The sequence below is a fragment of the Cuculus canorus genome, chromosome 2 (genome assembly GCF_017976375.1).
Source record: "Cuculus canorus isolate bCucCan1 chromosome 2, bCucCan1.pri, whole genome shotgun sequence".
NCBI classification, from domain to species: Eukaryota; Metazoa; Chordata; class Aves; order Cuculiformes; family Cuculidae; genus Cuculus; species Cuculus canorus.
In genome coordinates, this window is record NC_071402.1 from 18230170 (window position 1) to 18247188 (window position 17019).

The 17019-nt window shown below is 37.0% G+C and overlaps 1 protein-coding gene across 3 annotated transcripts in view; it reads left to right on the forward strand.

Moving 5' to 3' along the window:
* The window catches only part of CSMD3 (CUB and Sushi multiple domains 3), a 610540-nt gene that overhangs the window by 369697 nt on the left and 223824 nt on the right, over positions 1-17019 (forward strand). For all 3 annotated transcript variants that reach the window (XM_054060149.1, XM_054060147.1, XM_054060148.1), the window contains 2 exons: positions 766-954; positions 13426-13542. In XM_054060149.1, coding sequence (XP_053916124.1) covers positions 766-954; positions 13426-13542 — 306 coding nt within the window. The remainder of the gene's footprint in view (positions 1-765; positions 955-13425; positions 13543-17019) is intronic.

Below are 17019 nucleotides of genomic sequence, written 5' to 3' on the forward strand. Positions count from 1 at the left end.
TTTCTCTGTAAGGAATGATACTTTATGGCTTTTATGTAGGAATAAAAGGAATAACACCTATAAAAAGTCTTACAGTGAATACTTCTTCTAATTTACTGACTTCAGTAACAGTCCTAGAATTTCTTGTTTCTTTCTTTTTTCCCTCTGATTCTTTTATAATGAAGTTAAACTTCTTACTGGGAAATAATATAAAAGGTCTAATTTTTTAACACACTTAATTCTCGCATACAAAATAACATTGTGCGACAATTTTTTAGTAAATAATTGATCTATCTAAATATATCAAGGATAAATATCAAAAGAAACAAAAAGAATTTTAGCTAGGATAACAAAGTTTGATCAGAAAAAAGGCTAGAGATCAGAATATTGAGAGGTTATCAAAACTTTTCAACATCAGCATCAGGGTCAAACTCCCTTAATGTTACTGTGATAGGATCAAACTAAATATCCCATAAATTATATGATTTTTTTTCTTTTCAACAGTGTCAGGATGCAATTCATTAGCCATAACATGTTATAATGCTAACACAGAAACATAGTTGCAAGAGTAATTCACTGGAAATGTGTGATAATGAAGTCTTCACCTCCCACTCACAGCACAGCGCATTGGTTAAATTAATAAAAAAAAATAAATCTATAAGTGTTTATTTAACTCTTTTCTTTTCTTTTCTTTTCTTTTCTTTTCTTTTCTTTTCTTTTCTTTTCTTTTCTTTTCTTTTCTTTTCTTTTCTTTTCTTTTCTTTTCTTTTCTTTTCTTTTCTCTAGGTGTAACTGTTAATACTTACTCTTGTTTGGATCCTGGTATACCAGTGCATGGACATCGTTACGGACATGACTTCTCCATAGGTTCTACTGTCTCCTTCGGTTGTGATCCAGGTTATAGACTGAGTCATGAGGAGCCTTTGCTATGTGAAAAAAATCACTGGTGGAGTCACCCACTCCCAACTTGTGATGGTAAGGGTGAATGGATAATATACAGAGTGCCTTAAAATATACACAACTGTTATTAGTTAAAACGAGTTAAATGTTGGTGCTTGTAAACCTCTATTTTTAGGAAAAAAATGATTAAAGGAAATAAATGTTATATAACTCTGTCTGATAAGATATTTAGTAATAAAAGTACAGAATAATATATAATTCTTTAAAACAGCATATTATTGAAGATATGTCTGTCTGAATATATGTTACCTTATTGACAATTAGCTCAAGGCTTGCAAGGTTAATGTGTATCTGCTTGCAAAGCAGTTATTGCAAACTACAAGCATTCATGTTTGGGTATCCATCTATGGGCACAGGTGTGTTGACATGTGAAACGTGAGCTGTGGTTTATTTATACCTAACTCAATACACAGACACAGGTAAGAGCCCAGGATCAAAAGGATCTGGCATTTTCCCCCTCTAAGGTTGTAGGCAAAGGCTCAAAAAGAGGTAGTGAGTGGAAGCGTGTCCACCAATGGGGCAGAAAATCAACCCGCTCCTTGCCCACGCAACCTCAGGTGCCACTCCACAACAGATATGAGGCTCTTGATGTGGAGGATGGACCAGAAGAAAACATGGAGGAAGATATATCTGCATCAGAGCAGGGTCGGAGTCCAAAATGGTGTAAAAGCTTGATTGCCATGACTGCCACAAGGACTGACAGGAGAGTCATAGTTGTAGGAGGCTATTGAAGGGAATAGAGGGTCTGAAATGTTGAGCAGAACCCACTCACAGAAAACTCTGCTGCTTCCCAGGATCCCGGGTAAGGGATGTAACCAAGTAACTTCCTAACCTGGTGAGAACAACTGACTGTTACCCATTACTGCTGTTCCATGTGGGAGGTGATGAAGCAGCTGTAAGAAGCCCAAGGGAGGTTAAAAGTGATTTTAAGGCCTTGGGGTGGCTACTGAGGGAATCAGTGGCCCAGGTGATTTTTTCTTCCCTCTTTCCAGTTACAGGTGGTAACAGCACATCTAAGGCGGGTCCAGTCTACTAATACATGACTCCGTGGCTGGTGTCACCACAATAACTTTGGGGGTTTTGGTAATGGGATGGCCTACATGGCACCAGGGTTACAGGCTTCAGGTGGGAGCCACCTTTGTCAGAGAGGGAGGAGGGTCTTTGTCCAGGAGCTTGTAGGGCTTGTAGATAGGGATTTAAACTAGATATGAAGGGGGAGGGGGATAACATCAAGCTGGCCCTTAATAAGAGGTGGAAGGACGGGTGTCAGGGGTCAGGTGTTAGGGAGGATACTTCTCTAAAACACCTTATAGGTAATAAAGGGTCCACTGTCAAGGTGATGCCACCGGCAGCCGACCTGAAGTGTCTTTACACTAACACACGAAGCTTGGGTAACAAGCAGGAGGAGCTGGAAGCTACCATGCTACTAGAAAGCTATGATCTAGTTGCCACCATGGAAACATTGTGGGATGAATCCCATGACTGGAATGTGGCTAACAACAGCTACCGACTGTTCAGAAGGGACAGACCAACAATGAGGGGACGAGGCATTACTCTCTATCTCAGGAAAGGGATAGAATGTGAAGAGCTGTCATTGAAGAGTAGCCATGAACAGGTTGAAAGCTTGTGGGTCAAAATTAAAGATGGAAGAACCAGTGAGAACTTTGTGGTTGGTGTATACTACAGGCCAGCCGATCAAAGACAGATAACCAATGAAGTCTTCCTCCTCCATCTACAGGAGGCTTCGCGCTCACAAGCTCTCATCCAGCTCGGGGACTTCAACCACCCCAACATATGCTGGAAAAGTAGCACAGCAAGCTGTAGGCTATCCAGAAGATTCCTGGGGTGCATTGAGGATAATTTCTTAGTTCAACTGACAGAGACTCCCGCTCAAGGAGATGCAATACTGGACCTTATGGTCACCAATACAAGAGAACTCATCAGTGACATTAGGATCGGAGGCAGCCTGTGCTGCAGTGATCATGCACTGGTGGAGTTCAAGGCGCAGAGGCATATTGGACAGCTGAGGACTATAGCCAAGACACTAAATTTCAGGAAAGCAGACTTCCAGCTCTTCAACGAATTACTGGGTAGGACTCCTTGGGACATAGAATCATAGAATCACTAGGTTGGAAAGGATCCACCGGATCATGGAGTTCAACCATTCCTAACAATCCCTAAACCATGCCTCTCAGAACCTCGTCCAGCCGTCCCTTAAACACCTGTAGGGAAGGTGACTCATTCACCTCCCTGGGCAGCCTGTTTCAGTGCCCAATCACCCTTTCCATGAATTTTTTTTTCTGATGTCCAGCCTGAACCTCCCTGTACAGAGGGAGAATAACCACCCTGGATCTGCTGGTCACACCATTTCTGATACAAGCCAAGATGTCATTGGCCTTCTTGGCCACCTGGGCACACTGCTGGCTCATGTTCAGTCAGCTGTCAACCAACACCCCCAGGTCCTTCACCTCTAGGCAGATTTCTAACCAGACTTCCAATGGTCTGTAGCACTGCATAAGGTTGTTTTGCCCCAAGTGCAGGACTCGGCATTTGGCCTTGTTGAACCTCATGCCATTGGCCTCGGCCCAGTGGTCCAGCCTGTTCACCTTCCCTGGAGGCGTTTAAGGGACGGGTGGAGGGACTGCTTAGGGACATGGTTTAGGGAGTTTTAGGAATGGTTGGACTCAATGATCTGGTGGGTCCTTTCCAACCTGGTGATTCTGTGATTCTATGAAATCCTGTATGACCAACATAGTGGCTTTCTATGATGGGGTAACCGCAGCAGTGAACATGGGTAAAGCCATGGATGTGATCTATCTAGACCTCTGTAAGGACTTTGACATGGTCCCCCACAACATCTTTCTCTCTAAATTGGAGAGATACGGATTTGATTGGTGGATGGTATGGTTGAGAAGAAACTGGTTGGGTGGTCGTATTCAAAGAGCGGAGGTCAATGGCTCAAAGTTCAGATGTAGATCTGTGACAAGTGGTGTCCCTCAGGGGTCCGTACTCTGACCGGTACTGTTCAGTATCTTTATCAATGATATTGACAGTGAGATTGAGTGCACCCTCAGCAAGTCTGCAGATGACACCCGTCTGAGTGGTGTAGTTGCCACACCGGAAGGACGGGGTGTTATCCAGAGGAGCTTGGACAGACTGGAGAAGCGGGCCTCTGAGAACCTCATGAGATTCAACAGGGCCAAGTGTAAGGTTCTGCACCTGGGTCAGGGCAATCACCGTTTTCGGTACATGATGGGGGATGATATGATTGAGACCAGCCCTGCAAAGAAGGACTGGAGGGTGCTGGTTGATGAGAAGCTCAACATGAGCCAGCAATGTGCGCTCATAGCCCAGAAGGCCAACCGTATCCTGGCCTGCATCAAAAGAAGCGTGGCCAGCAGGTTGAGGGACATAATTCTACCCCTCTGTTCCTCTCTTGTGAGACCTCATCTGGAATACTGCATGCACGTCTGGAATCCTCAATGTAAGAAAGAGATGGAGCTGTTGGAATGGGTCCAGAGAAGGGCTACAAAGATGATTGGAGGGCTGGAGAACCTTCCATACGAGGCCAGGCTGAGAGAGTTGGACCTGTTCAGGCTGGAGAAGAGAAGACTCAAAGGAGATCTTATAACTACATTTCAGTACCTGAAAAGGGTCTACAGGAAAGCTGGAGAGGGACTACTCATAAAGGCTTGTGGGGAGAGGACCAGGGGGAATGGGTACAAACTGGAGAGGGGCAGATTTAGACTAGACATTAGGAAGAATTTCTTCACCATGAGAGTGGTGAGACACTGTCACAGGTTGCCCAGGGAAGTTGTGGATTCCTCATCCCTGGAGGTGTTCAAAGTCAGGTTGGATGGGGCATTGGGCAGCCTGATTTAGTGGGATATCCCTGTCCATGGCAGGAGGGTTGGAACTAGATGATCTTTAAGGTCCCTTCCAACCCTAACTGTTCTATGATTCTATGAAAACTGCATTTTCTCCTATTTCCTGTTGAGCCCTGTTTTCCTAAGCTGTTAACAAAACTTGAAACCTTTCAGTCAGTATAGGAATTGGTTAGAGCCACATTATACCTGGTGACTGAACACATGATTTTTAAACCAGGGAAAAATGGTAACATCTCATACATTCTGGAATCTCCACCATATCATTCAAAAAGCCTACTTGAAAATTATCTAATAATTTCAGTCTTCTCTTCTATTTTGAATTTGTAATATTAATCCATTTTATTATTTAGGGGGATAATATTATTTTCTATATTAATGAAATATATTGTAGTGTTTGTTAAGGTATTGTTGAGAAATTTTCCTATCAAAATTTTTTTTTTCTTAGAGAATGGTGCAATTTTTTCTGATGATATAATGTTATCAGGAATAATGTACCTACTTTATTCTAGAGTAGTAATTAATAAAAAAAACCACTAAACTTTGATGAGCTACATAATGGACATGATAGCATATTTTTCTGTAACAGTTCTTAGTATAAGAGCATTCAGTTAAAAAGAAATGGCTGAAGATGAGTGAGGGCTAACTATAATTCATATGTGATATGCCATGTGTAAACATATTTATTTTCACTGTATTTCTTATATATATATTCATTGGAATTCTTATATATATATGTAATCTTATTATATTATATGTATAATCTTATATATATCTCCACTGTATTCTTATATATATATATATATATTCATTGAAATTCATAACAATGGTAGCAATTTTCTTGGCCTTTAGCTTCTTTAGCTAGCAAATATTTTGTTTTTTTTCTATTTCAATAGGTTGACTGTCAGTATATGACAATAAGCAAAGTTCGTGGATGTATAAAGGGGCATGAATAATCACTTTCCTGAAAATGACTGTGTAGTTCAGCAAGACCATTTTCTAAAGGATTCTCTTTTTCAGTCAGGTTCTTAGAATGAAGAATTGCAGGCTTCCCACAGCTCACAGTCAACAGGATATATTTTGCTGAATAGACCATAAACCTAATGTGTGTTTTCTCATGATGATAGGCACTAGGTGGTAAATATCTAAAACAAACAGTAACACAGTTCCCATGATTACTGTACTACTCTGTCAAATATACTTACATATTGTGATAAATTTATTCCTCAAGATGCTGAACTAGCATGTAATTCATTAAGTAAATGATTTTTTTTTTTTCTCCAGAGCACATTGCTAAGTGGCAATTGTCCATTGAATAAATGTGCTCTAAAGGCAGGATTGGGTACATTTATTCTAGTAAATTTAATCAATTCATGGTTGAACTAATTTTAATTTCATTACTGGGTTTCTTCTCTGGTGAAATGTTTTTAAATAGAATCCAGAGTCCTTGCACCCTCAGGGAAAAGAAGAGCATTTTCTAAATGGGCTGTTCTTTGCATAAACTGGAAGTATGGCTTTGTACTAATTGCACCACTAATAAACACCTTGGTCATGTCCCTGCTTATTCAATACATTATTCTGACTCATTCAGAGGAGCAGAGTTCTTTCTTGATTGTTCTTTTTGATAATTGCATCTCTTTTTTGATAATTACATTATGTAGTGAAATGCAGACAAACCACGATAATTGTGCAGATCATGTTTTGGAGGAGGAGAAGGGTGTAGAAAAGGAAACAAATTACTTCTTAGAACTAATTCTTCTTCAAAACACAAGATCATGTTGACTGCAATTATAGTCTTTGAGGGAGTGTAAGCTAATTTTTTCATGAGGTTTGTGGATGATAAGAATCACAAAAACCTTATCAGGGAAGTCACACTTCACTATCTACAGGAACATTTAGACAATACTCAGAATGATGGTTTAAAAATGAAGCAAACTGTTTCCTTCTCTAAAGACTGGCCTTAGGGGGTCGTTATAACAAGCTGTATAATTCATATATATTTGAATAATTGTTGCGCATGAAGGATTTCATAGGTAATCTCATTAGTTTTGATTTTTATGTGTATCTGTATAGATAAGACCCACATACTGTTCCTCAGTGCACATGTATTCTGTGTGTATACATGCATACGCAAAGACAGCTTTATATATACAGAAGTATAGTAAAACATTTCTGAAAAAAAAAAAAAAACCACAAAACTCTGACCTTTAAGGATAGTAGAATGTACTTCTGCTCATTAAAGTTAAATATTTAAGGAAAATATTTTCAGAATAGTTATAGCCGAAACAAATCTCAGAATGTCATCTGGTGCAAACCCATACCCTCCAAATCAATTCCAATTTGGATGTTAAATCAGGTTACTCAGGATACTACATAAATGAGTTTAATCTCCAAGGGGGAAGATTCCTTTTCTGTTTGACTACACAATAGATATTAATAACATCTGCTGTGAGGTTCCTATCTTGCAGGTACATCCATTTCAGAAACATCCTTCTACTATGAAAGCTACTCGGTTTTGTACAGTACTTGAATTGCTTTACAGTTTTCAAGACAACAACTCTGCTATATTAGAATAAGTTATAAAACCACAAAGTTAAGACCTCTTCAAAGACAGAATAGCAAAACTATGATTTTTATTAAACAATCAGTCTCTTCAAGAAATGAATTAGTCTGTAGACTGTTATGAAGATACTGTTAATTTTTACCTTTAGTATTGCTAAGTATGAGTAATTTCTGGATAGCTGTCCTGGCAAAATACTTTTGAATTTCTGAAAGAGGTGGCACTGATCAAGGCCTAGACTTCTGTGATTTTTTTTCTTTAATAAGTTCATGGGTAAACAGCTTTTTCATCCACACAGACCAGAGAAAAATTATTGATATTACTGTGTAAATTTATTTATTTTGAAATTATTTATCTGAAGATGCAGTTTGATGAAAATGCCATAAACAAGGGACACATTACCTAGGAAAATAAACTACAAGTAAACGGCAATCATTCTTTTCAAATGAGAGTATGTATAGGCGTTCAGAAAATAGTTATACTTCAGAGTGAGAAAACGGATGGTTTTGAGCTTTGCTTAGAAAATATTAGTTGTATTACATTTACACCACTCCTAAACTATACATATATATGATTTTTTGAACATATCTTTATCTGGACAACCCTGAATTTCTTGATTGCAATCTCCTGCAAGTCCTTTACAAGTTAGACAAAATTTTGTCTTATTATGTCCCTTCTTATGACTATTTTAATGAAATTTTGCTTTCAAGCTTTAAATATATGTGATGATTCTATGATTCTATGATAGTTCAAGTCCAATGTTTCCTTCCAGAGGTTGATTATAATAATTTGATGTCCATGCAGTTATTTACTTGTTACTACTGGGCTTCATCTCATTTTAGGACACATAATGTCTTCTATAGTTAGGGAAGACAGATGCTGAATTTTCTTATCTATGAAACACAGTATATAAGATTAAAATTCTAACTCACTATTTCAATAATTTATATTTCCTTTTTATTAACAATTACACAGTAAATGAAAATCACCTTAGAATTAGATTTTTAGTAGAAAGTTAGAGTCAGTTAAGCAAATGAATGTAGACAGTCCTCTATATATACATAGAGCACATGCAGATATATACTTGTATTTAGATTTATATATACACAAATGCATCTATGTTAAGTAGGGTTATCTTCTTTTACTCTGTAGTTCTTTCTGAACTAGCATCTGTTATTTGTCTCTCTTGACGATAGTTGAAAACATTTGTAAATGTAATCATTACAAATGTGTGTTTTCTTTTCCCATCACCTTTGAAACAAGTAGTTTTGAATTATTTGTACTTGCAGCAAGCTGAATTTACTGAAAAAAGTCAGCTTTTTTTTTTTCTGAAGCCTTCTTCTTCTGTTTATTTTCCATTTTTGAGAAAACTGAGATACATCAGTGTATTTTAGTTTTTGAGTTGTAGTTGGTGACCTATGGCTAATCTGTTGAGAAATCATTTTATATCAAAATGGTACGTGATATAATTTTAAAATATGGAAAAAAGTGGTTAATTTCACAAATATCACCATCTTCAGTCAAGCTAAAAAGGAACAATGGTATGGCTTTTTTCACTGCATTGCTAGTGAAGACGTGTATGCAGAAAAAACACAGATTCGTGTGTTTAGATATATGTGTATTATTTTCTCTTGCTTTACTCAAAAAACAGATACATTCTCTTGACAGGTACCTGTCCTTCTTAGTTTTAGTGACGTCATTTTTCTCAAATCCAGTTTTCTTGATAACTTCATACTGTTGCTATATGCTTCATAACTCTGAGACTGACTTGTTTTACACAAAAATAAATTAGATTAGTAGTAAACCTTATTCAAAGACCTTGGGTGATGGAAAACATAATTAATGGTTGTTAAGTTTTATTTCATAGTATGAAAAGCAAAATTTAAAAGGCTTTTCTGTAAACAAGTGTTAAGCTAGCTGTACAGGCTGACCTCTGCAGGAAGAGAGTATACAGACTGACTTATGCGGTATAATATAGAAATGTTAAAAATAGAAAAAGGACATGCGAAAGAAATGAGAAAAAAAACTAAATATGAACACAAATGTCAATTTCCTTGCTTATTAGCTGCCGCCACAAACTAATGTAAAGTGTCCTTGTAGCTGGGTAGCACAGCTTATGTGACAAGACAGACAGGTAAGTACTTGCAATTAGTAATGCAGCGGTCACACTGAGATGGCAAATGTATCTTACAGCAGTAGATTAAGAAAATCTGTCTTATTTAATGGATCCAAAGTCAGAGATACAAATGTGCTTTGCAAGCCTTCCAAAGTGAGTCCCCAAGAGGGAAAAGAACACGATCACAGTATAGCAGAAAAACAAATAGGTAAAAATGGAGCATGAATAAATTTAGTCTAGAAATGAGACTATTTCTACTAGTGGAAGATTGATTTTCTATAACAGTTTTTTTAGTAGCATGACATATGGCCTGAAATGGAACTTGATGATTTTATGAATGACAGCAGTCAAGTGCTTTCATTACAACAGTTCATGTATATTAGGTTTGAAGCATGGTCTGTGCATCTCCCACTGAGACACTTGCGAGTAACCTGAATATAGGTTCTGAAATTATTTGGGCCAAAAATAATTTTCCAACTATATAGGGCCATTTTTCTAAGGAAGACTTGCGTGCTGCCATTCTTCCTTAAGACTGATCATGTTACTGAGCAAAATGAATGTAGTTAGGATTATTTACAACAAAAGAAGATGTAATTAATCAGCACAGCACTGTAAGAATTTATTTCACCTAAACAACCAGTTTAGCCGCTAAACTCCAGTATTAAATTATTATCTTCATTCGTTGTTCTCCAAAATATGCTTCTTCAGTTGTCATATCATTTCGGATCACCGTATGTTGTAGAAGTACTTTATATCATACATCCAGACACCTATCCATATTTCATATTCATACTTTTATATTTTGTTATCTTTAATTTTTGTTCTCTTTATTTTTTTGTTATTTTGTTTCTCAGTATTCTGAAAAGTACTAATGGAGGGAAAAAATTAGGCAGGTCTTGATTCAGCTTCTTTGTTTGCACAATAAAGAAAGTAACTATTGTATAGCAAGACAATATCCATTTTGTACATTAAAACACCAAGCTAATGCTTCAGTTATTTGCTTCAGTTATTCATTCTGCTTTTAGTCTTTCCTAGCCTCTCTGTCTGTATAATCAGATAAAGTGAAAGAAAAGTTCATTGTAGAATCTGGAAAAATGACTGGAGTTTATCTTTTCCTGTTTTTATTTTAATGTATCTCTGTTTTCCTTTGGACTCTTGAAAAAGAGTCAGATGCTAGTAGTGATATTATATGCTTGGGCTATTTGCCATCTTATCAGGACTGGTGTGCATTTTAAATTTCAGATCTGTCAACTTGGCTTTGTTTTGCAAAATGCTGGTCCCTTGATGCCTTTTTTTGCCATCTGCTAGCCTTCATAGAGTTACACTGAGTGCCTGATGGCATGACATAGATATCTTGTCACCATTTGCATTCCTGAAAGGTTTCCCAAACACCAACTGTTAAATGCATAACTTGTTTGGGCTATTTCCTGTTATTATAAAAAACTTATTACATTTTCTTATTTAACAGGCATGACATAAGATATGGACAACGTAGGTAGTTAACATCAGAAGCTCCAATAACATGCTGTCATAGCCCTGATTCTGTTTTACTAATGTCTAAATGTAACAAGACCAGGTAATAAATGGACAGTGGTTAACTTTATTGGCTCTTCATCAGAGAAATGATGAGGAAAATTAGTATGCCATGAGGTTATTTCCCCGTGGTAATAGTTATGAGATTGGGCAATTGTGGTCCTCGAATGTCCTATTTCAGCCTGTGGTACTGGATGTGCAAAATTCCGGCTTACAACTAAGCCAGAAAGGGTAGAAAAGTTGGCAAGAGAAATAGCACACACAAAGAAATCATGAGGCTACCAAGAAAAAGATACATGTTTAAAACAGAAATATGGTTAGTTAGAACAATCAAACAAAGTTAGCTAGGCAAAATAGGGCAATCTTCATGCTAGGACATACAATGATGTTACATATCTGCTTTTTAAAAGAACTGCAATTAAATGTATACTTCTTCTATTTGGTGCCTTAAACACAGTGATGGCATTCAATGAAAAATTATTAACCTTTCTGAACATTCCAGAGTACTACTGAAATGTCTGAAAAGTGCCCCTATTTCCTCGAGACAAAAGTCTGCTTAGGTGTTGGGTAAGATAAGGTACATTCAGGATATTCTCTTGATTCACTGTATGACTTGTCCTTAAATCAGTTGTGAATGTACTTCTACAAACAGAAAATCATGATTAGTCAAAATATTCATTGTTAAATAAATAAGATGAATAAGAAAAGCAAAGACAGGTAAAACTTTCAGGATTTACACCATTAACTTGTAGAAGGAATAGTCATAAACAGAACAATTAGCATGGTACGCTAGGATAAATGACATGATGTAACACACTACTCACACCACCATTCTCCTGAAGTCTGAAAGTGTTGTTTGAGCACTGTCCATATGCTCAAAGGCCAAGCTTCTCCCACCTTTATCATCCATATGGATGAATGCTATGTTGGAAGCTGCTGATGATGTTACAGGAGGCATAGCAACAGGTTAAACCAGATAGTGTAGGTGGGACAGCCTCTCTCAGAAAGAAGTATTCAACCTTCAGCCTGTGACATGTTCTCTCCCTTCCCTTTGCTCATATAGCAGCATGCTGGGGAGCACAGACATGAGCAATAGGTGCATTGCTTATACAACAAGGGGTAGAGGAATTGTATTGACTGGAATTGCAGACAAGTAACTGCCTTTTACCTATCTTCCAAACTGTTTTTCAACACCTTTAGCAACTGTTAAGGAGAAAACCTTACTGTTCAAAATGAGAGAGCTGAATACGGGCTCAGGTTAAGATGCAGATTCAGAGAAACTACAGTTGATATCAATAAAAATTCTGAAAACACATTGGCTGGAGCTTGACTACTAAAGACTGAAAAGAGAGGGTTTGTGTTAATTAGTTTGAGAGAGCTGTTCATATTAAGAACTATGATCAATTATTGTAAAAGTCTTTTTTGTTTGACTTAAATCTAGTAACAGTACTATAATTTATTTGTTATTTTGTATCCTGGAACATTTATAAAAAATAATTCTGGTAACGTATATAAATAGGCTAAGAAAAATAGAAGGAATAGAATTTTTTAATCTTAAAGCAAAGAAAAAAGTAGAAATACTAATTTGTTTTATAATGTATGTCCTTCTGAAATAATCTATAGTCAGACAACTGCTTGGTACTGAATTTTAATCACTGTTATTGATAAAAATAATTCTAAGGTATAAGAGACTTTTCACTACTAAAAATTACTCAATGATTTAGTATTTCAACAGCTGTGGAATGGAAAATTCACCATTAAAATATAATGGTGAGTTGTGAAGATATTTACGTGAGTGTAAGATTTTAATTCTATATTTTGTAATAATTCAAACTGTAATTTAAATTTCACATCGCTCGGTTACTGATCACTTTTAAAAAGTCACTATTGATACTACAAAAAGACTTATTCTTATATTGGCAATTGTCATCATGACTTGCATTATAGATAAATGTGGATATCTAAGAATTAGGCACTAATATTTTCAGTCAATAATTCTTCAATAGCTATATCTGCTCTCTGCCATTTTAATTCTTCAGACTTATCTTCTGATTAAGGTGATATTGTTTGGCTCCATAACTTTTTCTGCCTTCATCTTCCTGCTGAGCTCGTGACTTTCATAGAGTCTCAGGAGAATGGGAAGAAACAGTTAAGGAAACTTGCTTTTAATTTTCTTAGTACCTACTACAAAATGTGATAATTATTTATTGATTATCTTTTTTTTTTGAAGTTGTATAAAAATGGGCAGCAGGTATATGTGGAATTGCTGAATCATTTGACCAACTATCTTTAAGTTGTTTTAAAATGAGAAACTTTTAAATAATGATCTTATATTTTCTTTCATCCGTAAGTTTTATATTAATTATGTTACTATTTTCTTTGTTTTTTTCTAGCTTTATGCGGTGGAGATGTTAGAGGACCTAGTGGAACAATTTTATCCCCTGGCTATCCTGATCTGTATCCAAATTCGCTGAATTGTACATGGACTGTAGATGTTACCCATGGAAAGGGTAAATAAATAAATTTCTCTTTTTCCACTTCTTTTTTTTTTTTTAATGTAAATTTTCTCTTTTTCCACTTTTTTTTTTTTTTTTTTTTTTAATATCTGAGTCCAGCATTCTCTGGTACACCAGTAGATCTAGGTTAGCAGCAATGAACTAGCAACTACATTACTGGTTTTTGGCTTTTCTTTATTTTTGTTATATTAATTCCTAGAATTCCAGATGTTGAGTAAGGCCTAATGCTTTCCACAGAAAGAAGGTCCCTTTATGAATGTTTATAGTCCAAGTAACGGAGAGTTGAATGTGTGTACATTATTTCATACAGATGGAAGAGGATGGATGCTTTTTCTATGTCAAGGATGAAATGCCTTATTTTAGAGAGATTTGCTGGAAGAGGTCATTAAGACTTGATAACAACAGAAGTATCTGAAGTAACGACTTAAGTGATAATGTTATTCGTATTATGGCATAAAAAAAGGAATTAAGTCAATGAGAGAGTAGTTATTTAAAAGATTGCTCATTATGCTAAATATTACATTATGACTAGCTGTAGACAAGGAAATGCCAGAAAGAAAAGTCTGATTATTTTCCCAAGAAAAGAAACTATTTCAGATTACTGAGACACATTTTCAGTGTGGCAGCATGTAAATAGCAGTTTAATATGCATTTATGGATTTAATAAGTAATATATTTCAGAAATAAATGTAAATTTACAAAAAATAATAGAACTGAATAAGAGAATACTCAGAGAGGTAAGTATTATTTAATGACTGATTACCGAAGCTGAGAGACAGGAGAATTTTAAGAAAAGGATATTTATTTAAGGCAAATTTCAAGATAAATATATAATGTTGTTTTTACCTTTTCTCTGAGAAAGGATCTTAGTAAAAGCTTTTTTCAAATAAACATAAGAGATGTCAGATAGGTTAGAAAATGCTTAACACACAAATGGAAATTGGGAATTCTAGGAAGCAAAATTTCCTTGAAGTAGTGTGTCCTACTTGCTTTCAGGTGAAAGGTTTGGGACCGGATGAGAAGAGATGAATCAAACTGAGATTTTTGTTGGTATTTTGCTATAAATATGGGAGTGGTTGTACTATGAGTGGAAAGAGCTAGAGAAGCGTAAGAATTTAATGTTAAGGGAAGGAGAGAAATAGAGAGAGGTGTCATAATAGGAATTGAATATAAATACAGTGAGATGATAAGAACACAACAAGGAGAATTGCATCTGTAACACTGCAAAAAACACAGAAGGAATGAAAGGAAACAGAAGGAAGGCAAGTTCAATTCTGAATTTCATCAATGTTCTCTGTGAGGGCATGAAAAAATGTGACAAAGTATGCTGATGATGTACTTCTCTAAGAAAGAGTTATTGATAATGTAAAAATAAGACTTCCCTCTCACAGAATTGTGCTGAACTGTGATCCCCTTGTTCTATTTTGTACAAACCGGGTGATAATTCCTCATCTAGATGTTCAATCACTCTGACTGGATGTCCCATTTAAAGTTCCTTACACTGTTAAAGTGGCAAAGTGTATCCGTCAAAATTATTGCCCCAGCTATTCCGTGGCCTCCTTTTGCTACCAAATGATGCTATTGTGTCAATATAATTTACTTGTAAGTATCCACAGTAAAAAAGCATTCTAAAATTACTGAACCTACATTGGATGCTACATTTGAAAGCTACATTGATAAAGCATTCTGAAATTACTGAACCTACATTTGATGCTGCATTGAAAGCTGCACAGAGGAGAAGGACCTGGGGGTAATGATTGACAGCTGACTGAACATGAGCCAGCCGTGTGCCCAGGTGGCCAAGAAGGCCAATGGCATCTTGGCTTGCATCAGAAACGGTGTGACCGGCAGGTCCAGGGAGGTTATTCTCCCGCTGTACTCGGCACCAGTGAGACCACATGTTGAGTACTGTGTTCATTTCTGGGCCCCTCACCACAAGAAGGATGTTGAGGCTCTGGAGCGTGTCCAGAGAAAAGCAATGAAGCTGATGAGGGCGGCTGGAAAATGAGTCTTACGAGGAGCGGCTGAGAGAGCTGGGGTTGTTTACTCTGGAGAAGAAGAGGCTGAGGGGAGACCTTATTGCTCTCTACAACTACCTGAAAGGAGGTTGTAGGGAGGAGGGAGCTGGCCTCTTCTCCCAAGTGACAGAGGACAGGACAAGGGGGAATGGCCTGAATCTCCGCCAGGGGAGGTTCAGGCTGGATATCAGAAAAAAATTTTTCACAGAAAGAGTCCTCGGGCACTGGAACAGGCTGCCCAGGGAGGTGAATGGGTCACCTTCCCTGGAGGCGTTTAAGGGACGGGTGGAGGGACTGCTTAGGGACATGGTTTAGGGAGTTTTAGGTATGGTTGGACTCGAAGATCTGGTGGGTCCTTTCCAACCTGGTGATTCTATGATTCTATGAAATCCTGTATGACCAACATAGTGGCTTTCTATGATGGGGTAACCGCAGCAGTGAACATGGGTCAGGGGACAGGACAAGGGGGAAAGGCCTGAAGCTCCGCCAGGGGAGGTTCAGGCTGGACATCAGGAAAAAAAAATTCACAGAAAGGGTCATTGGGCACTGGCAGAGGCTGCCCAGGGAGGTGGTTGAGTCACCTTCCCTGGAGGTATTTAAAAGACTGGTGGGTGAGATGCTCAGGGACATGGTTTAGTGGTTAATACAAATGGCTGGACTCAATGATCCTGGATGTCTTTTCCAACCCAGTGACCCTGCGATTCTCTGATTCTGTGATTTGCCCTTGCTACCTCTCAGTATGATACATGGCTTTTAGCATTACAGGAAAGTAAGGTCCTGTGGATCTTCTGCAAATGAGAAAAGATGTGTGAAGAATAGAACTGTTCTTCTTGATAAGTAAGAAAGACTGATAGTGTAAAAATCCTCTTGGCCTTGTAATAATTTAGTTTGCACCCCATCTGAAAAGACACTGGATAACCAAACCAAGCTTCATAATCTGGGCATTGAAGAAAAATAGCAGAGAAGGGTGAGTTTAACTGCATGGAACATTATTGAAAAATGTATAAATTCTACAGTAAACATAAGCCCAGATTAAGCCATATTTTTCAGGATTCTTGAAGATTTTATAAATACTTCCATCTTTCTTAAATTAAAAATAGGATTTTAGAGGAAAGTACTTGGATTTTTATTTTTATTTTTTTTTAGAAAACTAAGTAGGGGTTTTTTTTATCTATATTTTTCTTGAACCCACAGCCAGAGAAGTACTTAGAAGTTGGGATAAATAAAAGCCAAAATTCTCTGTGTGATTACATTTTATGTGAGGCTATTGAAAAAAGCAACATATACAATAAGACTCCTGACAAAACAAATGTACAGAAATACTATATACAGGGAAAACAGTGATAGTGAAAACATGCACATTTATAAGTACCTATACACTGATACATCTGTAAACACACATGTATCAATGCAAACATGTTCTTTGTTTCAGTAAGTTTTCGTTATCCTATGG